The sequence below is a fragment of the Gigantopelta aegis genome, chromosome 8 (genome assembly GCF_016097555.1).
Source record: "Gigantopelta aegis isolate Gae_Host chromosome 8, Gae_host_genome, whole genome shotgun sequence".
In the NCBI taxonomy this organism is placed as follows: domain Eukaryota; kingdom Metazoa; phylum Mollusca; class Gastropoda; order Neomphalida; family Peltospiridae; genus Gigantopelta; species Gigantopelta aegis.
Genome location: NC_054706.1, coordinates 65,686,368 through 65,710,962, shown reverse-complemented (window position 1 = coordinate 65,710,962; position 24,595 = coordinate 65,686,368). Strand labels below are relative to the sequence as shown.

The 24,595-nt window shown below is 40.0% G+C and overlaps 1 protein-coding gene across 1 annotated transcript in view; it reads left to right on the top strand.

Moving 5' to 3' along the window:
• The window catches only part of LOC121378994 (N-sulphoglucosamine sulphohydrolase-like), a 45,374-nt gene extending 21,521 nt beyond the window's left edge, over positions 1-23,853 (top strand). Inside the window, exons 2-7 of the mRNA XM_041507427.1 lie at positions 968-1,100; positions 5,885-6,018; positions 7,341-7,491; positions 17,603-17,841; positions 20,156-20,331; positions 22,560-23,853. Of these exons, the coding sequence (XP_041363361.1) occupies positions 968-1,100; positions 5,885-6,018; positions 7,341-7,491; positions 17,603-17,841; positions 20,156-20,331; positions 22,560-23,225 (1,499 nt within the window). The 3' untranslated portion in view covers positions 23,226-23,853. The remainder of the gene's footprint in view (positions 1-967; positions 1,101-5,884; positions 6,019-7,340; positions 7,492-17,602; positions 17,842-20,155; positions 20,332-22,559) is intronic.
• The last annotated feature ends 742 nt before the right edge of the window (positions 23,854-24,595 follow it).

Genomic DNA, 24,595 nt, shown 5'->3' with positions numbered 1-24,595 from the left:
TGGTACATGTGCTATCACCAGGTTGGTGACGCGGTTTTAGTGGTACATGTGCTATCACCAGCCTCGGTGGTGACGCGGTTTTAGTGGTACATGTGCTATCACCAGCCTCGGTGGTGACGCGGTTTTAGTGGTACATGTGCTATCACCAGCCTCGGTGGTGACGCGGTTTTAGTGGTACATGTGCTATCACCAGCCTCGGTGGTGACGCGGTTTTAGTGGTACATGTGCTATCACCAGCCTCGGTGGTGACGCGGTTTTAGTGGTACATGTGCTATCACCAGCCTCGGTGGTGACGCGGTTTTAGTGGTACATGTGCTATCACCAGCCTCGGTGGTGACGCGGTTTTAGTGGTACATGTGCTATCACCAGCCTCGGTGGTGACGCGGTTTTAGTGGTACATGTGCTATCACCAGCCTCGGTGGTGACGCGGTTTTAGTGGTACATGTGCTATCACCAGCCTCGGTGGTGACGCGGCTATCACCAGCCTCGGTGGTGACGTTTAGTGGTACATGTGCTATCACCAGCCTCGGTGGTGACGCGGTTTTAGTGGTACATGTGCTATCACCAGCCTCGGTGGTGACGCGGTTTTAGTGGTACATGTGCTATCACCAGCCTCGGTGGTGACGCGGTTTTAGTGGTACATGTGCTATCACCAGCCTCGGTGGTGACATGGTTAAGCCATTGGACATAAGACTGATAGGTACTGAGTTTGCAGCTAGGGACCGGCTCCCACCCAGAGCAAGTTTTATCGACTCAATGGGTAGGTGTAAGACCACTACACCGACTTTTCTCTCACTAACAACTAACCACAACCCACTATCCTGGACAGAAACCCCAATAAGCTGAGGTGTGTACCCTGAATAGCATGCTTTAACCATAATTGGATATAAAAGCATGAAAATAAGTGGAAATAAATGAAGCGCTAGCTTGCATGTCCCAGATCGTAATGTGGGGTTTTTTCTTGCAGGAGATGATGCTGGTTTTGAAAGTCAAGTGTACAACAACAGTGTGTGTTGGACACCCAACTTGAACAGACTTGCTCAGAGAAGTGTCATTTTCAAACATGCGTATACTTCAGTCAGCAGTTGTTCTCCAAGCAGGTATTCGGTGTCATCTTACATTGCTACTTATAAAAGAAAAAAATGTTTTTGTATAATGTTTTCCTAATAAGTATTTTAGTATTGTAAAAGGCAATTTTTTTTTTTTTTATTTCATCTTGATTAGTATTTTAAAAATCCCATTTCCCTTGAATTACAGCTCATTTCTTCCCAATCTGGCAGCTCCTCCCATCTTTTAACTTCTTTTTGCAGTCCACCCCCACATCCCAGTCCTTGTCTCTCCAGTGACAAGAGGTATTTGTCTCTTATGGCCAGACACCTGCCATTTCCCATCAGCTTTTTCCATGGCCATAATCTGACCACTTTGGAGAATGTCTGTTGATTACTTCTGGTCAGTTGTTAAGATGCACTTGTAACCATCTACTATTTGTTCCTTCTATTAGAGTTTATTAGTAGATGTCATGGGTATTGCTAAGAGGCAGCTGCTACATTCTTCTAAGTTCTACTAGCTATCATTAGTTGGTGTGATGGGTCAGAGCAGATTTATTAGCAGCAGAGAACCTTGGCAAAAAGGCACAACCTGGTAACTGATATATTAGTCAACACTGAGCTAATGTAAGTTTTCAAGTTACTAAGTTATTATGCCCAGGTTATATTTCAGTGAGTTCGTGCAAACTGAACTGCAGATAGTTTGTTTAAACTAAGTCATCACAGAGTCAGAACCTAACAACTCCAGTGACCACATCAGTTCCACTCCTCAAAATAAAAGAAATTCATAAATTAATAGGAAATGCTTAAAATTACTTAAAAAAGAGTCATTACTGTTGTTATTGAAATCAGGGGCGGGACGTAGCCCAGTGGTAGAATGCTCGCCTGATGCACAATCAGTCTAGGATTGATCCCCATCATTGGGCCCATTAGGTTATTTTTCGTTTCAGTCAGTGTACCATGACTGGTAAATCAAAGGCCATGGTATGTGCTGTCCTGTTTGTGGCAAAGTACATATAAAAGATTCCAGATGCTAACAGAAAAATTAAGTAGGTTTCCTCTAGGACTTCAAGCAAAAAATTCCCAAATGTTTGACACCCAATTAATAGCTGATGATTAATAACTCAATGTGCTCTAATGGTGTTGGGGCAGGACGTAGCCCAGTGGTAAAGTGCTCGCTTGATCCGCGGTCGGTTTGGGATCGATCCCCGTTGGTGGGCCCATTGAGCTATTTCTCATTCCAGACAGTGCACCACGACTGGTATATTAAAGGCTGTGGTATGTGCTAGCCTGTCTGTGGGATGGTGCATATAAAAGATCCCTTGCTGCATTAGGAAAATTGACCAAATAGTTCGACTACAAAATAGCATAAATGACGCCTTCCGCAAATCCAATAAAGTACTAGCAATTTTTATAGATATTGAAAAAGCATGATGGTATGGCGACAGGGACTCCTCATGAAATAACGGCATTAAGAATATGTTTAACATAAATGTTTCTGAGAGTAAACGGACACTATTCCCAAAAACAGAAATAATAAACGGTATCCCACAAGGTTCAGTCTTATCACCAACCTTGTTCAACATCTTTATTAATGATATAACCAAAGCGCTCAACGCCAAGAGTAAAACTAATCAACCACCCCCCTAAACACAGCCCTCTTCGCTGACGACTGCGCCATTTGGCGCACAGGCAGAGTAACTAAACAATTATTTAGCCTCATGCAGAACGACATGAATAAACTCAATAAATGGGCCCAGGACTGGGGCATAAAACTGTAAAACAGTCTGCATGCTATTCCATAAGGTCACTCATCCGATAATCACCAAATAACCTCTAATAACAAACCAATCCCAAGGGTCAAAACCTTTAAATTCCTAGGAGTAACATTCGTTTTAGCGACCATATAAATAACGTAATCAAACAGTCTAAAAACACGCTAAACTTACTACGGGCAATCTCAGGCACCAGTTGGGGAGCGCAAACGGAAGCAATGCTTTTGGTCTACAAAGCATGTATCCTCTCCAGGATAGACTACGGAGCCCAAGCCTACAGCTGCGCCGACCCCAAACTGCTACAAAATTAGATATCATACAAAATCAAGCCTTACGAACAATAGCCAAAGTCCCACGTATACCAGCGGCCAAAGTCTCGAGGTAGAATTTAACATCATGCCACTTAAATTTCGCCGTAACCTACAACATCTAAAATACACCTAAAAATTCACTCGCTTAAATTAGACCACCCAGTTCAAGAACTTACCCCTATAATTGCTAAACCAGGGCTAGAATTTAATAAAAATAAAAAACTTAACGACTCATTTGCCACTAGGGCCAGTAAACTTGAAATAGAAGTCGGAATTGATAACACACCAGTAATAAAACATTAATCAACCTATGGAATGCCACACTCCATACCTTATTAAAAAAGCCACTGACAAACACCGTTTCCGCCATTCAAAAAAGTCCTGTTTGAAGCAGCAGCCAATGAAAATTACCCAGAACACGTCCACGTCTACACAGATGGATAAAAAAACCCGGACAATGGCAGGGTTGGCTTTGCAGTGGCAGAAGAAAAATATCTAAACACTCTAAAATAGTTAAATACGCCAGGCTGTCAGACAACTTATCAGTCTACACAGCAGAACTGACAGCCATCTACGAAGCACTAATCTGGATTAAAAATAACAATACCCTAAAAGCGTCATTTTCTCTGATAGCCTTAGCTCAATCCAATCGCTACAAACTAATAAATCTACTAGGCCTGACATCTTAGCCCATCCACAAAGTACTTAACGAGATAAACCAACTTAAATTAACAGTAGTCTTCGAATGGGTCCCAGCCCACGTGGAATAATTGGTAACGAAGTAGCCGACTATGGAGCAAAAACAGCACTTGCAATTACCAGCACAATTATTTAGGAATAACAGAGCTCATGTCAAAAGCAAAAAAACACTACCTAAACCAATGGCAAGCTAGCTGGGACCTAACTAAAAACAGGCACTATAACAGCCTCTAGTTAGACCTAAACACAAAAACCGTATGTAGATAAGCTAATCACTAAACTACGCCTAGGACAATCGTCAAAACTAAACAGCTGCTCCTCTAATTAAACCCAGAATGTGATTGTGGCAACCCGGGAAGATATGAAACACTATCTCCTGGATTGCACGCTACATACCACCCAGAGACAACTATGTTAAAATCAATCAAGATAACCATAACAAACATATAACGCCTAACTTTCTACTAAACCCGGATAAATGCCTAAAGCATAAAACTTTCAAAGCAGTTTATCGGTTCGTCCAGTCCACCAAACCAGAGTTATAAATAAATAAAATAATCTTCAAAACTAACCACCTGTACACCCCTACACAAGAGTTGTAATAATTTCAGTATAGATTGATGTACATATTATATTATCAAATTATTAGTAGGTTTGACAATCAACCCGGCCCTCTAAACCAAAACATTATACTAAACTGTTAACTAAACTATACATAAAGAATGTTCAAAACCACCCGCTTGTAAGCCCTTATATACGAGCTGCTACCACTTAGAACTAGGAAACGATGCACTCTACTATAGGTGGTCAAAGGTGGGGAGGTAGCGAATATATCAATACAACAGGTTACTAACTATGCTTCTAAAAACAACTTGGTAAAATCATGCATACCATTCCGTATGTGACCACAGTAATACAGCTGAACAAGAAAGTAACCAGCCACCCCAAACCTATGTACCAATCAGGGTAGGACTACTAATTATCAACTTCTCCCTTTTCAGCCGCCAAACTTAGTAATGAATAACACTAGCAGACGCGGTAAGTCATACTGAAAGACAACCATGTTAATGGCGCTACCCAACCAATAGATAGATAATTCAAATAACGGGGGATCAATATGTGTTGACTATTGATTAATAACCAACAATGTATGTTCTAATGGGCGTGTTCAAATTAGATAACCAGAATAGGCCACTGGTTAATCAACCAACACAGAGGCATGGGGGGAGCATGATGACAGTTGGATACACTAGAATGGGACGTAAGACAATTAACAGCATGCTCACGCTTGATAATGATAACAATGCATCCGCCCAACACCCAGCATTTTTGGATCAAGCTTGTACTTGTGTCACTGAGGAGCAAACTGAAGACCAAATCAACACCTGCGCTTCTACTACACCCCGGAACAACTGCCTTGCCTACTCTATTCTCCTGACAGTACCACGACCTGAGTAGTGTCAGGTCGTAGGTATACTCGAATTAAATTCGAGACCGACCGTTCAAAATTGCGCCAATCACTCAACAAAACTGGCTCCCACTCAAAATTCCATAGCATGTGCAATCGGACTGCTGGTGCTTGCACCTGCCAGTGCAGACGGTCCCTTCTCCTCCCCCCCCCCACCTTTCCTGTCTTGGACAGAGAGGCCGGCCAAGGCCGGCAACTGTGCCCACGACAGGCGTGCGCTACAACAGCTTGCTCTGAACGTGCACGTAAAACCCTTTGACCTTGACCTTGACCATTAGGAAAAATGTAGCGGGTTTCCTCTGATGACTTATGTGTTAGAATTACCAAATGTTTGACATCCAATAACTAATGATTAATTAATCAATGTGCTCCAGTGGCGTCGTTAAACAAAACGAATGTTTCTAATGGTGTTGTTAAACAACACTTTAATTTTACTTCAATCAGTCAACCAATCTTATTATACAAGGATCTTATTTCAATTTGTATCAATATGCAGAATTATGTTTTACTAATTTCATGTTGTTACATGATTTAGAAAAGTTATAGATTTATAGAGAGAAAATAAAAAGATTAATTTTTGCACAGATCTGCTATCCTGACTGGCCTACCTCAGCACCAGAATGGAATGTACGGTTTGCACAATTCAGTTCACCATTTCGTCTCATTTGACAGTGTTCGGAGTCTTCCATATTTACTGCAGAAAGCCAACATCAGAACAGGTTAGACAATACTAGGAACATATAACCTGTCAAAAGACTATGCTATGTAATTCAGTGATCCATGTCTAAAGCATTATATTTGCCAAGTAGAGCCATTTCAACTCATTTTCAATTGTTTAAATACATGTACTTCCATATTTAATACATGTACTAGAAACATACATGGTAAAACACCATGATTTGTAATTCAATAACAGATGCATGTCCTAAGCATAATAATTACTTTTCAAATACTGTATAAAATATGCAGGTTGATATATTTTGCTGGTTAAACTAGCAGTTGTTGCCACAAGATTTTATCCAACTGGTTTCTCTAACGGTAGGTTTACCCCCATTTTAATGTATAATTTGTCTTCTGTACCGGCCTCGGTGGCATCGTGGTTAGGCCATCGGTCTACAGGCTGGTAGGTATTGGATTCGGATCCCAGTCAAGGCATGGGATTTTTAATCCAGATACCGATTCCAAACCCTGAGTGAGTGCTCCACAAGGCTCAATGGATAGGTGTAAACCACTTGCACCAACTAGTGATCCATAACTGGTTCAACAAAGGCCATGATTTGTGCTATCCTGCCTGTGGGAAGTGCAAATAAAAGATCCCTTGCTGACTGTTGTAAAAGAGTAGCCTATGTTGCGACAGCGGGTTTCCTGTAAAAACAGTGTCAGAAAATGACCATATGTTTGACGTCCAATAGCCGATGATAAAATAGAAAATTAATGTGCTCTAGTGGCATTGTTAAATAAAACAAACTTTACTTTGTCTTCTGTACTCCTTCATGATAATCTGTTTTGGACCTGTAAAACAAGAACTTAGTTATAAGATGCTTTAATAGATTTAAATAGATTTTAAAATGTATTTCAGTTTAAAGTTTATCTGTATGTATTATATATGTTTGACATTTTTTTCGTTGCTAAATATTTAGGGCTAGCTATATCACTCAGCAAATTAACTATTTGCAAATTTTAAACACTATTGTTGATTTTGATTATAATTTGGCAAAATAATTGCATTTGTTGTAAAATAACAGTGAGTTTGTGTAATTTTTAAAGTTAAATAGATAATTTTGTGAAATTATCTACCCACATCAGGGCTAGATCTGGGTGAGCAAAATATTTCGCCAAATTGTCTATTAAACTTTAAAAATTGCAGAAATCAACAGTTATTTTCTTTAAAAAATGTCAATTATATGAAATTATTTCGCCAAATTAAAATAAAATTCACCAACTGCTTTCAAAATTCACAATTTCACAAATTTGGCGAGTGCACATCCAGAGCTAGTCCTGAGTGTGATTGCTGTTGATGTTAGTCTGTTGTTATTTACAGGTATCATTGGTAAGAAACATGTAGGCCCAGAGCACGTGTATCCCTTTGATTTCTCTCAGACGGAAGAAAACCACCCGATTCTTCAGATCGGAAGAAACATCACTTTGATGAAGCAGTATGCAAATGAATTTCTCTCAGTCAAGGACGAAAGGTTTGCTGTGCTTTTAAGTTTACTAATAACTGACCCACCTTTAGAGATGAAGTATATTAGTTGTTCACAGTTTTTGCAATACAGTATATATAGAGATTATTATACGAGCTTGTGTGTCGTACTGATTTTATGAAACAAGTGTCAGGATTATTGTATTACCCGAACGAGAGCGAGGGTAATACACGAATCCTGACAGGAGTTTGGTAAAATCAGTACGATTCACACGCAATTGTAATAATTTCTTTATTATCCACATTATCCGAAATATTATTTTCTTGAATAACAAGCTAGGACTATGTCAAAATGTTTCAAAAGTAAGTAAAAAGAGACGATGAAACAACGCCATTTTCCACAATGATGTCATTTTGATAAGCGTTTACACTGGGGAAGTCGCATTAAGTTATGATGTCGCTTCACAAAATTACGTCATTCGTTGTGCACATGAATTCATTATGACACACATGGGTCATACTGGTTATAGTTCCCTGAATATCTTGAACTATGTGGATAATAAATTGCAATATAGATATACATGTATAGTGTTTTCCCTAGCTTGTTTTAGGATGGTGTGGCACCATCTTGCCTTAATTAGCACCATGCTCCCCTGAGGTTAAAGAAGCCTTTTTTCTACAAGTAATTCTAAAATTGCCTTTTATACATTTTGTTATTCATTCATTTATTACAGCAAGCACATTAATTGCATTATGAATATGCCTCAAATTTTTTTAATCTACCATGCTTTGCCAAATTTCTAGGGAAAACAGTATATATATATAATTACCCATATGGGTAGTGAGATGCAGGTGAATATATTTTCTATCTTTCCCTTGACGTTAGTTTGGTGACATATCATCGGTTTCCTCGACTGTCGTCTCTTGTTGATGAGATTTTACAAAATATTTAGTTCCACCAGTGTTCAGTTTTTGTTGAAATTGTTTAAGCAATTTATTCTTGTTAACAATTAAACATGCTCTAAACTAATTTCTTTGTAGTTCATTCACTTCCTACTAGAAACATCAGTTCATTATGAATGTGACCTCTCTTGCTTACATTTGATTTGTGTACCTAAAGATAGTTTTTGACGTCATTGCTTTTCTTTCATGACATCATCAGTTTCCTCAGACTTTCACGTCTTGTATATTATATAGTTTGTGTCATGTAAGAAATGTCATGTAAGAAGTTTACACTATGGGTAATAAATACAATAACCCACTCGATACTTGGAATTACAGATTATTTGTCCCTCGTGAAATTAATGTTGTCAGTCACTCGTTAAAGCTCGTGCCTGACAACATTAATTTCACTCGGGACAGATAATTCGTAATTCCGAGTAACTCTTAAGTTATTGTCTATATATAGAATACTAAACAAGCTTGCCTGTCCCGTAGTCTCTATATATATATATATATATATATATATATATATATATATATATATATATATATATATATTTTATATATACACATGTATGTTGTTTTCCTTAGAAATTTGGCAAAGCCTGGTAGACTAAACACTTTTAAATTACACTATTTTGTACAAACACGGTTAGATATGTTAATAATCTCTGAACAAAACATTTTCAACAGCAATTTTTCACTTAATGTTTTGTAGCATTCATAAAAAGGACGTGTCATGCACCCAGTTATTTTATTGCAGGGAGATGAAAAGTGACATCATTCGAATAACGATGTCATTCAAAAAAAATAAATATATATTACACTAGTTAGATATTGAATAATTGTTATGACATGAGTAATATCTTACACTGGTGTGTAATAAATATGTATATTATACAATAAAACCCCTTTAAACTGGACACCTATGTGACCAGATAAAAAATCTGGTCTTTAGTGGTATCCAGTTTAGAAAGGTTCTGTTCTGTTCTGTACTGATACAGGGACAGTGAAAAATGTCCAGTTTTGAGGGAATTCTGGTTTATTGAGGGCCTGGGGCCTAATTCACAAAGATCTCTTGGGCTCTGTTAGATAACAAAGCATCCTCTTTGTAAGTCTTTTAGCATTGCACTGCAAGATTGCAAAGTTACGAGAGTTTAGTGAATTAGGCCCCTGGTTTAGAGGTGTTTCACTGTATAACGATTTATCACGTACTGCATGTGCATGGTATAGCCATGACTAGCACAGAAAGAGTCATCCATTCATTCATTTTATATTTTACTTATATCCCATCAATGAGGTTCAAGCATGCTGTATTAGGCACACACGTCATATCTTTATAGCCGCCCAACTTATTTTTTGATCTCGGTATGGCTTTTCATGGTACAGAAGTTATCCCCATCTTCCCTAATAAACACTCACTCTTTCAATAAAATAAAAAAAAGTTTGTTTTGTTTAACGACACCACTGGAGCACATTAATTAATCATTGGTTATTGGATGTCAAACATTTGGTAATTCAGACTCGTAGTCATCAGAGAAAACCTGCTACATTTTTCCTAATGCAGCAAGGGATCTTTTATATGCACTTTCCCACAGACAAGAAAGCACACACCACGACCTTTGTCCAGTTGTGGTGCACTGGTTGGAATGAGAAAAAACCCAATCAGCTGAATGGATCCACAGGGTGGTTTGATCCTGTGACAAAGGAAGGAAATGTTTTATTTAACGACGCACTCAATGCATTTTATTTATGGTTATATGGCATCAGACATATGGTTACAGATCACACATATATAGAGAGAGGAAACCTGTTGTCACCACTTCATGGACTACTCTTTTTGATTAGTAGCAAGGGATCTTTTATATGCACAATCCCACAGACAGGGTAGTACATACCACGGCCTTTGATATACCAGTCATGGTGCACTGGCTGGAGCGAGAAACTGCCTAATGGGCCCACCAGCGGGGATCGATCCTAGACCAACCACACATCGAGCAAGCACTTTACCACTGGGCTATATCCCGTCCCCTCCTGTGATGAAAGCACCTCAAGCAAACACTCAACCGGCGGAGCTACATCCCGCCCCTCCTGTGATGAAAGCAAACACTCAACCGGCTGGGCTACATCCCGCCCTTCCTGTGATGAAAGCACCTCAAGCAAACACTCAACCGGCTGAGCTACATCCCGCCCCTCCTGTGATGAAAGCACCTCAAGCAAACACTCAACCGGCTGAGCTACATCCCGTCCCCTCCTGTGATGAAAGCACCTCAAGCAAACACTCAACCGGCTGAGCTACATCCCGTCCCCTCCTGTGATGAAAGCACCTCAAGCAAACACTCAACCGGCTGAGCTACGTCCCGCCCCTCCTGTGATGAAAGCACCTCAAGCAAACACTCAACCGGCTGAGCTACATCCCGCCCCTCCTGTGATGAAAGCACCTCAAGCAAACACTCAACCGGCTGAGCTACATCCCGTCCCCTCCTGTGATGAAAGCACCTCAAGCAAACACTCAACCGGCTGAGCTACATCCCGCCCCCTCCTGTGATGAAAGCACCTCAAGCAAACACTCAACCGGCTGAGCTACATCCCGTCCCCTCCTGTGATGAAAGCACCTCAAGCAAACACTCAACCGGCTGAGCTACATCCCGTCCCCTCCTGTGATGAAAGCACCTCAAGCAAACACTCAACCGGCTGAGCTACATCCCGTCCCCTCCTGTGATGAAAGCACCTCAAGCAAACACTCAACCAGCGGAGCTACATCCCGTCCCCTCCTGTGATGAAAGCAAACACTCAACCGGCAGGGCTACATCCCGCCCCTCCTGTGATGAAAGCACCTCAAGCAAACACTCAACCGGCTGAGCTACATCCCGTCCCCTCCTGTGATGAAAGCACCTCAAGCAAACACTCAACCGGCTGAGCTACATCCCGCCCCCTCCTGTGATGAAAGCACCTCAAGCAAACACTCAACCGGCTGAGCTACATCCCGTCCCCTCCTGTGATGAAAGCACCTCAAGCAAACACTCAACCGGCTGAGCTACATCCCGTCCCCTCCTGTGATGAAAGCACCTCAAGCAAACACTCAACCGGCTGAGCTACATCCCGTCCCCTCCTGTGATGAAAGCACCTCAAGCAAACACTCAAACCAGCGGAGCTACATCCCGTCCCCTCCTGTGATGAAAGCAAACACTCAACCGGCTGGGCTACATCCCGCCCCTCCTGTGATGAAAGCACCTCAAGCAAACACTCAACCGGCTGAGCTACATCCCGCCCCTCCTGTGATGAAAGCGCCTCAAGCAAACACTCAACCGGCTGAGCTACATCCCGTCCCCTCCTGTGATGAAAGCACCTCAAGCAAACACTCAACCGGCTGAGCTACATCCCGTCCCCTCCTGTGATGAAAGCACCTCAAGCAAACACTCAACCGGCTGGGCTACATCCCGTCCCCTCCTGTGATGAAAGCACCTCAAGCAAACACTCAACCGGCTGAGCTAAATTCCGCCCCTCTTTCAATGAAAGACTAAACTGGTGATATAGATCAAAGTTATCAGTTTCATCAAAGCCAAGAGTCCTTGGAATCACACGGATACAAACCTGCACATGAAATGTTTACAGCATCTGTGATATTTACACTTGTCTTTATCTGGAACCATATTGGACAATAAAAAATAAATAATTTTGCGGTGTATATGTATATTGCATTTTTGTCTGTGCATAAATCTGATGCCTCGTCATTATTCCCTTCAGATCTTTTGAAACAGGGCCATCAGTATCTTGGACAAACAAAAATCTAGGTGTATGTTCTCTTTGTTAAAATGAGAGCTCTTCATTATGGGTATTACAAATATGCTTAGAAGTCAAACATGTGTCTCTTTTGGTATATGATTGAAGTGACAGAAATGCTCAAAATTTTTCTAATGAGTACATCTTGACTTGAACTTACAGTACTAAGATGGCTTAAAATGTACGATGTAAAGTTTTGGAAATCATATAGCCCATGCCAAATTCTGCATGCATTATTTCAAGAAGAAAAACATCTACTTTGTATTATTTAGCTTCTTACAAACTCATTGGTGAGAACATCATGGATTATTTTTGTTAACACATACTGATAACATACATATGTGTGATAACAATTTGAAGACACATAACTGGCTTCTCCTAGGTGATAATCAGGTCACCATAGCCGTACAGTGAAAAAAAGCACTATGGAAATTGACTGCACTATGGTGTATACGTTAAATGAAACTGATTTCACTGTGACGCTCAGCACTAGGGCTGTATAGGTTTTAGTTTGAAAAGAGGTTTCAATTTATTTTAAAACTAGGGGTTGGTTTTTTAGGATATGTAAGAAAATACCACTACATTTGGGTCTGTTGGATACCATATATCTCACAGCTTTAAAAATATATCCAACTTGTTTTTGTGCTCATTAGATTCGTTTAAAAAAAAACTTGATGTCAGATAAATATGGTATCTTAACAACCAGTGTTCTCTATTTTAATTTTTCAGGCCATTTTTCTTGTATATTGGGTTCCACGACCCTCACCGATGTGGCCACACCCATCCAGAGTTTGGCAGCTTATGTGAAAAATTTGGAAATGGCCGACCGGGGATGGGGCTGATTCCCGACTGGAAGCCCGTGTATTATAACCCTGACGAGGTGATTGTGCCCTACTTTGTGCAAGACACACCAACTGCAAGAGCAGACATTGCATCACAGTACACCACTATTGGCAGGATGGATCAAGGTGAAGAGTGGAATGGAATGGAATGGTTGTTTAACGTGCACATTCAGAGCAAGATGTTGTAGTGCACACCTGTCCTGGGCTATATCCCGTCCCCTCCTGTGATGAAAGCACCTCAAGCAAACACTCAACCGGCGGAGCTACATCCCGCCCCTCCTGTGATGAAAGCAAACACTCAACCGGCTGAGCTACATCCCGTCCCCTCCTGTGATGAAAGCACCTCAAGCAAACACTCAACCGGCTGAGCTACATCCCGCCCCTCCTGTGATGAAAGCACCTCAAGGAAACACTCAACCGGCTGAGCTACATCCCGCCCCTCCTGTGATGAAAGCAAACACTCAACCGGCTGAGCTACATCCCGTCCCCTCCTGTGATGAAAGCACCTCAAGCAAACACTCAACCGGCTGAGCTACATCCCGCCCCTCCTGTGATGAAAGCACCTCAAGCAAACACTCAACCGGCTGAGCTACATCCCGTCCCCTCCTGTGATGAAAGCACCTCAAGCAAACACTCAACCGGCTGAGCTACATCCCGTCCCCTCCTGTGATGAAAGCACCTCAAGCAAACACTCAACCGGCTGGGCTACATCCCGTCCCCTCCTGTGATGAAAGCACCTCAAGCAAACACTCAACCGGCTGAGCTAAATTCCGCCCCTCTTTCAATGAAAGACTAAACTGGTGATATAGATCAAAGTTATCAGTTTCATCAAAGCCAAGAGTCCTTGGAATCACACGGATACAAACCTGCACATGAAATGTTTACAGCATCTGTGATATTTACACTTGTCTTTATCTGGAACCATATTGGACAATAAAAAATAAATAATTTTGCGGTGTATATGTATATTGCATTTTTGTCTGTGCATAAATCTGATGCCTCGTCATTATTCCCTTCAGATCTTTTGAAACAGGGCCATCAGTATCTTGGACAAACAAAAATCTAGGTGTATGTTCTCTTTGTTAAAATGAGAGCTCTTCATTATGGGTATTACAAATATGCTTAGAAGTCAAACATGTGTCTCTTTTGGTATATGATTGAAGTGACAGAAATGCTCAAAATTTTTCTAATGAGTACATCTTGACTTGAACTTACAGTACTAAGATGGCTTAAAATGTACGATGTAAAGTTTTGGAAATCATATAGCCCATGCCAAATTCTGCATGCATTATTTCAAGAAGAAAAACATCTACTTTGTATTATTTAGCTTCTTACAAACTCATTGGTGAGAACATCATGGATTATTTTTGTTAACACATACTGATAACATACATATGTGTGATAACAATTTGAAGACACATAACTGGCTTCTCCTAGGTGATAATCAGGTCACCATAGCCGTACAGTGAAAAAAAGCACTATGGAAATTGACTGCACTATGGTGTATACGTTAAATGAAACTGATTTCACTGTGACGCTCAGCACTAGGGCTGTATAGGTTTTAGTTTGAAAAGAGGTTTCAATTTATTTTAAAACTAGGGGTTGGTTTTTTAGGATATGTAAGAAAATACCACTACATTTGGGTCTGTTGGATACCATATATCTCACAGCTTTAAAAATATATCCAACTTGTTTTTGTGCTCATTAGATTCGTTTAAAAAAAAACTTGATGTCAGATAAATATGGTATCTTAACAACCAGTGTTCTCTATTTTAATTTTTCAGGCCATTTTTCTTGTATATTGGGTTCCACGACCCTCACCGATGTGGCCACACCCATCCAGAGTTTGGCAGCTTATGTGAAAAATTTGGAAATGGCCGACCGGGGATGGGGCTGATTCCCGACTGGAAGCCCGTGTATTATAACCCTGACGAGGTGATTGTGCCCTACTTTGTGCAAGACACACCAACTGCAAGAGCAGATATTGCATCACAGTACACCACTATTGGCAGGATGGATCAAGGTGAAGAGTGGAATGGAATGGAATGGTTGTTTAACGTGCACATTCAGAGCAAGATGTTGTAGTGCACACCTGTCCTGGGCTATATCCCGTCCCCTCCTGTGATGAAAGCACCTCAAGCAAACACTCAACCGGCGGAGCTACATCCCGCCCCTCCTGTGATGAAAGCAAACACTCAACCGGCTGAGCTACATCCCGTCCCCTCCTGTGATGAAAGCACCTCAAGCAAACACTCAACCGGCTGAGCTACATCCCGCCCCTCCTGTGATGAAAGCACCTCAAGGAAACACTCAACCGGCTGAGCTACATCCCGCCCCTCCTGTGATGAAAGCAAACACTCAACCGGCTGAGCTACATCCCGTCCCCTCCTGTGATGAAAGCACCTCAAGCAAACACTCAACCGGCTGAGCTACATCCCGCCCCTCCTGTGATGAAAGCACCTCAAGCAAACACTCAACCGGCTGAGCTACATCCCGTCCCCTCCTGTGATGAAAGCACCTCAAGCAAACACTCAACCGGCTGAGCTACGTCCCGTCCCCTCCTGTGATGAAAGCACCTCAAGCAAACACTCAACCGGCTGAGCTACGTCCCGTCCCCTCCTGTGATGAAAGCACCTCAAGCAAACACTCAACCAGCTGAGCTACGTCCCGCCCCTCCTGTGATGAAAGCACCTCAAGCAAACACTCAACCGGCTGAGCTACGTCCCACCCCTCCTGTGATGAAAGCACCTCAAGCAAACACTCAACCGGCTGAGCTACGTCCCACCCCTCCTGTTATGAAAGCACCTCAAGCAAACACTCAACCGGCTGAGCTACATCCCGCCCCTCCTGTGATGAAAGCACCTCAAGCAAACACTCAACCGGCTGAGCTACATCCCGTCCCCTCCTGTGATGAAAGCACCTCAAGCAAACACTCAACCGGCTGAGCTACATCCCGCCCCCTCCTGTGATGAAAGCACCTCAAGCAAACACTCAACCGGCTGAGCTACATCCCGTCCCCTCCTGTGATGAAAGCACCTCAAGCAAACACTCAACCGGCTGAGCTACATCCCGTCCCCTCCTGTGATGAAAGCACCTCAAGCAAACACTCAACCGGCTGAGCTACATCCCGTCCCCTCCTGTGATGAAAGCACCTCAAGCAAACACTCAACCAGCGGAGCTACATCCCGTCCCCTCCTGTGATGAAAGCAAACACTCAACCGGCTGGGCTACATCCCGCCCCTCCTGTGATGAAAGCACCTCAAGCAAACACTCAACCGGCTGAGCTACATCCCGTCCCCTCCTGTGATGAAAGCACTTTAAGCAAACATTCAACCGGCTGAGCTACATCCCGTCCCCTCCTGTGATGAAAGCACCTCAAGCAAACACTCAACCGGCTGGGCTACATCCCGTCCCCTCCTGTGATGAAAGCACCTCAAGCAAACACTCAACCGGCTGGGCTACATCCCGTCCCCTCCTGTGATGAAAGCACCTCAAGCAAACACTCATCCGGCTGGGCTACATCCCGTCCCCTCCTGTGATGAAAGCACCTCAAGCAAACACTCAACCGGCTGAGCTAAATTCCGCCCCTCTTTCAATGAAAGACTAAACTGGTGATATAGATCAAAGTTATCAGTTTCATCAAAGCCAAGAGTCCTTGGAATCACACGGATACAAACCTGCACATGAAATGTTTACAGCATCTGTGATATTTACACTTGTCTTTATCTGGAACCATATTGGACAATAAAAAATAAATAATTTTGCGGTGTATATGTATATTGCATTTTTGTCTGTGCATAAATCTGATGCCTCGTCATTATTCCCTTCAGATCTTTTGAAACAGGGCCATCAGTATCTTGGACAAACAAAAATCTAGGTGTATGTTCTCTTTGTTAAAATGAGAGCTCTTCATTATGGGTATTACAAATATGCTTAGAAGTCAAACGTGTCTCTTTTGGTATATGATTGAAGTGACAGAAATGCTCAAATTTTTTCTAATGAGTACATCTTGACTTGAACTTACAGTACTAAGATGGCTTAAAATGTACGATGTAAAGTTTTGGAAATCATATAGCCCATGCCAAATTCTGCATGCATTATTTCAAGAAGAAAAACATCTACTTTGTATTATTTAGCTTCTTACAAACTCATTGATGAGAACATCATGGATTATTTTTGTTAACACATACTGATAACATACATATGTGTGATAACAATTTGAAGACACACAACTGGCTTCTCCTAGGTGATAATCAGGTCACCATAGCCGTACAGTGAAAAAAAGCACTATGGAAATTGACTGCACTATGGTGTATACGTTAAATGAAACTGATTTCACTGTGACGCTCAGCACTAGGGCTGTATAGGTTTTAGTTTGAAAAGAGGTTTCAATTTATTTTAAAACTAGGGGTTGGTTTTTTAGGATATGTAAGAAAATACCACTACATTTGGGTCTGTTGGATACCATATATCTCACAGCTTTAAAAATATATCCAACTTGTTTTTGTGCTCATTAGATTCGTTTTAAAAAAAACTTGATGTCAGATAAATATGGTATCTTAACAACCAGTGTTCTCTATTTTAATTTTTCAGGCCATTTTTCTTGTATATTGGGTTCCACGACCCTCACCGATGTGGCCACACCCATCCAGAGTTTGGCAGCTTCTGTGAAAAATTTGGAAATGGCCGACCGGGGATGGGGCTGATTCCCGACTGGAAGCCCGTGTATTATAACCCTGACGAGGTGATTGTGCCCTACTTTGTGCAAGACACACCAGCTGCAAGAGCAGACATTGCATCACAGTACACCACTATTGGCAGGATGGATCAAGGTGAAGAGTGGAATGGAATGGAATGGTTGTTTAACGTGCACATTCAGAGCAAGATGTTGTAGTGCACACCTGTCCTGGGCACAGTTGCCGGCCTCAGCCAGCTCCTTTGTCCACGACAGGAAAGGTAGGGGGTGGGTAGGAGGGGGGACTGCCTGCACTGGCAGGTGCAAGGGAGCACCAGCAGTCCGACCGTAGCTGGTAACAGGCGGAGGGTGGTATGGTGCTATGGAATTTGGAATGTCCCGTAGGATTAAGCCAAAGAGAATGGGTGCACATTTTTGATGAAGGAATTTATGTGCAATTTTGAACAGTCAATCTAAATGGAAAGGTAGGGAGCTACGAATAGATTTGGAAGTTAGTAGGCCAAGAGTAGCTCGTTAATTGGACCTGTGGTGCTGACATGTCTCCCTAGGTTGCCCATAGGGGCCCTTAAAAGGGTCTGAACTATTCAGCTCAAGGTGAAGAGAGACAGACAGACAGACAGACAGACAGACAGACAGACAGACAGACAGAGAGAGACAGACAGACAGAGAGACAGAGAGAGAGGGAGAGAGTTAAATCTACAACACTTCATGTAGTAGTTAGGCTATGTACAAATATACTGAGTGATAAAACAAAATGCAAGTAAATACAAATACCTCGTAGTAAAAATAACTGTACAATATTAATCAAAAAAGAAACTAGCTTGAAATCACAGAATTGCAATATTTCAGTGTTCTTCTGCCTGACACTGTCTAAGACAACACATTTTATTATTTGGCAGTTTGCATTTTTTCTGTCACTTAATTAGTATATTTTTGTGCAGCTATTACAGCTTTTTCACCTCTTGTTTAAATTATTATTAGGTAATTTAAATGAGTTTTTGGTCATTCTGTTATCTGTAGTAGCTGAGAAATGCATGTTATTTAAAACAGGAACGGTACTAGCCTTAGGAACTACAAGTAGGTATATTAACATCAGTTTAGTTCATTAATTCAAATGTGACAAGACAATTTAGGTTATCTTCAAACACACACTGTTACTATGCCATATGGTCAGTGACTTTAACATTCTGTAACAATTTGTTAGTTGAGACATTTTATTTTATTAGGTTATCTTTGAAAACAAACAGTAAATCTGAAGAACAACCTTCAATTTTATAGTACAGAATCTGTTTTCCATGTCAAATAAATGGCAGTTGTTAAAAATATTAGTTTATGTATGTGAAATAAATTGTTATTGTTAAATACACATATTGATTAAAGTCGCCGAACCTAGTTTCAACCCCTTAAAATGGACACTAAGTTTGGTTAATCTATATTGATTAAAGTCGCCGAACCTAGTTTCAACCCCTTAAAATGGACACTAAGTTTGGTTAATCTATATTGATTAAAGTCGCCGAACCTAGTTTCAACCCCTTAAAATGAACACTAAGTTTGGTTAATCTATATTGATTAAAGTCGCCGAACCTAGTTTCAACCCCTTAAAATGGACACTAAGTTTGGTTTATCTACATTTAGATGAAGTTACAGTAGAGTGAAACAAGAGTCTGTGACGTTGAAGTGGGGAAATACCCGTAAACGATAGACTAGAGCTCGTCTCAGTAACTGTTACTTCTCAGAGGTATGGGAATTTTTAAGAATATGAAAAATGCATTTCATGGTATTACGAACACCAGGATGATCCCAGAAACATTTCATTGTATTACGAACACCAGGATGATCCCAGAAACATTTCATGGTATTACGAACACCAGGATGATCCCAGAAACATTTCATGGTATTACGAACACCAGGATAATCCCAGAAACATTTAAACACTTAAATCTAAGTAATGTCTGATTGCAATTATTAAAAATGGCTCCAGTAGTGAAAAATATCCCGTAGTGTTTAAAAGTTAGTTTGTTTATTTAGTTTAAGGACACCATTAGAACACATTGATTAATTAATCATCGGCTGTTGGATGTTAAACATTTGGTAATTCTCGTAGTCGTCAGAGAAAACCCGCTACATTTTTCCTAACGCAGAAAAGGATCTTGTATATGCACTTTCCCACAGATAGGAAAGCACATATCACGGCCTTTGACCAGTTGTGTTGCTATATGACCAAAGCAGGTGTATAATAAAGAATTTTAAATATTATTTTTTTCTTATTTTTTGTGTGGTTTTATCCTGCAATGATAATGTTTAAAAACTAGAATCTGTCATTTTAAATATTATTTAGACCAAGGCAGGTGTAGAATAAAGAATTGTTTTATTATTATTATTTTTTTTATTTTTTTTTTTACTTTAGTGCAAGTTTACATGTAGACTTATTTACCTGTATTTTCACACAGGTGTTGGACTGATTATGGAGGAGCTGACAAAGGCTGGCCATCTTGATGATACACTGATAGTGTTCACATCGGATAATGGAATTCCATTTCCCAATGGACGCACAAACCTCTATGATGCAGGAATGGGAGAACCCTTGTTAGTGTCATCACCTTATGACACACAAAGATGGGGACAGGTATTTATAACAGGTTTTTTTGTGTAATGACACCACTAGAGCACATTTATTAATTAATCTGCTATTGGATTAATGTTAAATATTTCATAACTGACACATCATCTTCACAGGAAACCTGCTAGATTTGCCCAGACCCGTCAACCTTTAGTCAAGAGAAAGCAGGAGGTGTGTGTTGAAAAAGCAGGAGATTTTTTAAATTCACACAATTTAACCCAAAATCGCAAGATTTAAAAAAAACATTATTACAATAAGTTATATGAATACTATATAATGTCATATATACTTGTTAACCTTAGATCTTGGCATTAAAAAAAATAAAAAATTGTTTTTAAAATTATTAATTAATTTTTATTTTTTTAAAGTTTAAATATTATTATGATTTAATACATATTTAAAAAAAATATATATATGTTATCCAAAAATGTTAAGAACATGAACAAGACATTAAAAAATTAATTAGTACATTTACGGTATTACACTTACAGCCTTACAGGTTGCGTTACATTATCATTTATGGTTAGTGTACCTAAGTACCAAAGACAAATTTATATAAATTAATATTCAGTTTTTAATATAATGAGGAACGGTGGCGTGGTACTTATTTAAAATCATTATAATGATGCAATAAACATTGTATTTGCATTAATCATAAGTAAAACCTCATTACGGACATCGTGTGAAATATACCAGAATTATACCCATTTCCGTGAGTAACTTTATGTCAATGTCAAACACAACATTTTTTAATTGTACAAAAATAATTTCTTGAAGTGTACCCTTACAACCAACATTTTACTACACAAACATACAAAATTAACTGACACAAGTATGTTTATACAGCTAATTGGTCTTTTCGTTGTCTTGCTGTGACATGTGATTTTAACATCATAATGCATCGTGTGTATCGCTGTCAACTCGGGAGTCTGGCAGTTCAGATTCGTCATAGTTGCATTATGTAAACCAGTGGGAAGACATTTTACAATTCAGAGTTGTTATTAGAACTAAATTGGATAGTGTTTTTTTTATATATGGCAACACTGAATGTCAATACACAGCCTATTGAATTAGCGGCAACACGCTTCATAGCCATTATGATTACGATGACAACAAACATTATAATAACACGTCATTTTATAAACTCCATGTGCTTTTTGAAAAATATAAATAGGCTATCCCACAATTCTCACTTCGGCAAAGGTTAACAGTCGGGACAATTCGGCCTGTTACATTCTCAGAAACCGAAAGTAGTCAACATTTTCCGAATGAGAAAAAGAGGCAGAGTTACTTCCCTTATGTTATTTTGACAAAAGAGGATCGATTTTTTTTTATGCTCACAAAAATGTCATTTAACAGGAGAAATTGTCTCCCACACAGGTGAAAGGAGATTTGAGCAAATACCGGGAGACTCCGCGGAATCCGGGAGGGTTGACAGGTCTGGATTTGCCCATTAGCAGCAAGGGATCTTTAAGATGCACTTTACTATACAGTCAGGACAGCACATACCACAACTTTGAGATACAACAGTCCTGTGTATTTTATATAGGCTATTCCAGAATTAAACCAAGTATGCATAGAGAAAACATTACAGGTGATGCATCAGGTGTAAAGTAATAATTACAGTACCTCTCGCAGCTTCCATTCATAAAATGACCTAACTCATTTTCTATTCGTTTCAAATCTACTTTATGATTTTCTTATGTTCACTTATGTGGAGTAGTTAATATAGTTTATTGATGGAATACTCGTACCTGCCTGACATTTGATGGATCATAGATTTATTTTTGTTTTCTATTCAGAGTCCGTGCTCCATGACTGGTATATCAAAGGCCATGGTATGTAGTGAAGCGCTCACCAGAGGTGCCCGAGTTGTAGGATCGAATCCCCTTGGTGGACCCATTATCTGATTCGGTTTTTTCTCACCATCCCAACCAGTGCCCCATGGTGGGTGTATCAAAGGCTGTGATATGTGCTGTCCTGTCTGTGGGAAAGTGCATATAAAAGATTCCTTGTTGCAAAAGGAAAAATGTAGCAGGTTTTCTTTGAAGACAGCCAGAATTATCAACAACATCCAATAGCAAATGATTAATAATAAATCAATGTTCTTTAGTGGTGTTAAGCAAAACAACCTTTAACTTATCTGTCTATACTTAGACCAAAAGACAAAAACAGACAAATCTAGTTTAACACTAGTAATGTTAACATTATTATTACTCTTTTCTTTTTTTCAGGTTAGTGAAGCAATGGTAAGCCTGGTTGACATTGTACCAACAGTCCTCGACTGGTTTGGCCTTCAGTACCCACACTACAATCTACAGAGACAGCCTGTGATCCTAACTGGCCAAACAATGCTGCCTTTACTCAGATCTGATCCAATCACTGGTTGGGACAGGGTGTACGCCAGCCACGACCTGCATGAGGTCACCATGTATTATCCAATGAGAGTCCTCAGGACAAAACAATTCAAACTAATACAAAATCACAACTATAAAATGCCTTTTCCCATTGACCAAGATTTCTACATATCGAGGACATTCCAAGATCTGCTCAACCGAACTCGGAGGAAAGAAGCTCTCCACTGGAGTAAGACATTAAAGTCGTATTATTACAGACGGTCATGGGAGCTGTTCGACTTGCTCAATGATCCACACGAACTGACCAATGTGGCTTACAAAAGTGAATATGCCGATATTGTTAAAGTATTAAAAACAGAACTCAACCGATGGCAAAATGTCACCGCAGATCCATGGATCTGTTCACCCTGGGGTGTGCTGGAGTCAACCCGTGCAATATCACCCGTATGTCTACCTCTTGATAATATGCTAGATGATGGTGATACCAATTCTGTATTGTTCACTCATGATAAGTATACAAAAGACATTAACTTTGATCCATAATAAGAGTGTTCGAAATATAAGCACTTGTCCACTTGTCCTGACAAATGAAAATCTGCTTGGACAAGTAAAATGTACCTTGGTGGTTATTCGGTGAAAATGTTTTAAATTTCAATGCATTTTCGTTTTGAGCAATCAAGAACATTGTCCTTGCACTTGAATAAAACAAATCATTTATTGGACAAATGAAATTATAGGTGGACAAGTAGATTTCTAGATGTATTTGTCCGGTGGACTAGTGAAACGTTCTGCTTATTTCCATCACTGAGTAAGTAATTTGAAATACTGGAGAATGTTAATGTACATTTACAGAAGGGTGTAATCACTGTGTCACTATTGTAGGTTAAGTTTTTTTTATGAAAGGAAGTATTTCGTTTTTTATTTTTAATAAAATAATATTCGAAATGGTGCTTTATTATTCATGTACTTGAATATTGTAAAAATGGTCATACATGTAATTGTATTTACATTAGAATATTATCCATCTTCAGATGTATTAAATATTCAGATGCCTCGGTGGCGTAGTGGTTAAGCCATCGGACTACAGGCTGGTAGGTACAGGTTCGCAGCCCGGTACCGGCTCCAACCCAGAGCGAGTTCTTAAGGGCTCAATGGGTAGGTGTAAGGCCACTACACCCTCTTCTCTCTCACTAACTACTAACCAACTAACAACTAACCTACTGTCCTGGACAGACAGCCCAGATAGCTGAGGTGTGTGCCCAGGACAGCGTGCTTGAACCTTAATTGGATATAAGCACGAAAATAAGTTGAAATGAAAAAGATGTATTTAAAATAAGTAAATAAAGAGGTCTTATAAAAGGTTAAAATGCCAGTTTCACTGTATGTTTTAAAAGGGACATCAGACTTACAGTTATACAAATTATTATTTGAATGTCTGACAGGTACGTAGTCGGGTCCCATTTTCCAGAAATGTGACATGTATGAGCATTTTTTTTAGGGTTTGGTTCAACATAGATTTTGAACCTAATTTTGGTATGCTGAATCTGAAAAAATATGTTGGCCATCTGAAAAATTATATTTTACAGTTCAAAATGTCCGAAAACAAAATGGTGGAAAATTGCATAATAAAAAGTATATAACTGGTATCCCAACAAGCTTTATAGGATTTATTTTGACATTAACATACATGTGTATGTACCACAACCTTTGATAAACAATGAAATAACCTTATATGTTCATTGAGGGGAATTGGTTCTAGGAATTACTGTGTTTTGGGCAAACAAGCTGTATCCCATTCAGAAGTCTAAAAAAGCTATTTTTTATAAAAATCTCCACATTTGCTTCCAGAAAGTATTCAGTTAAGTAACAATTTTCATTGCATTGTTATTTAAATTTCCTAGCCTGCGTATCTT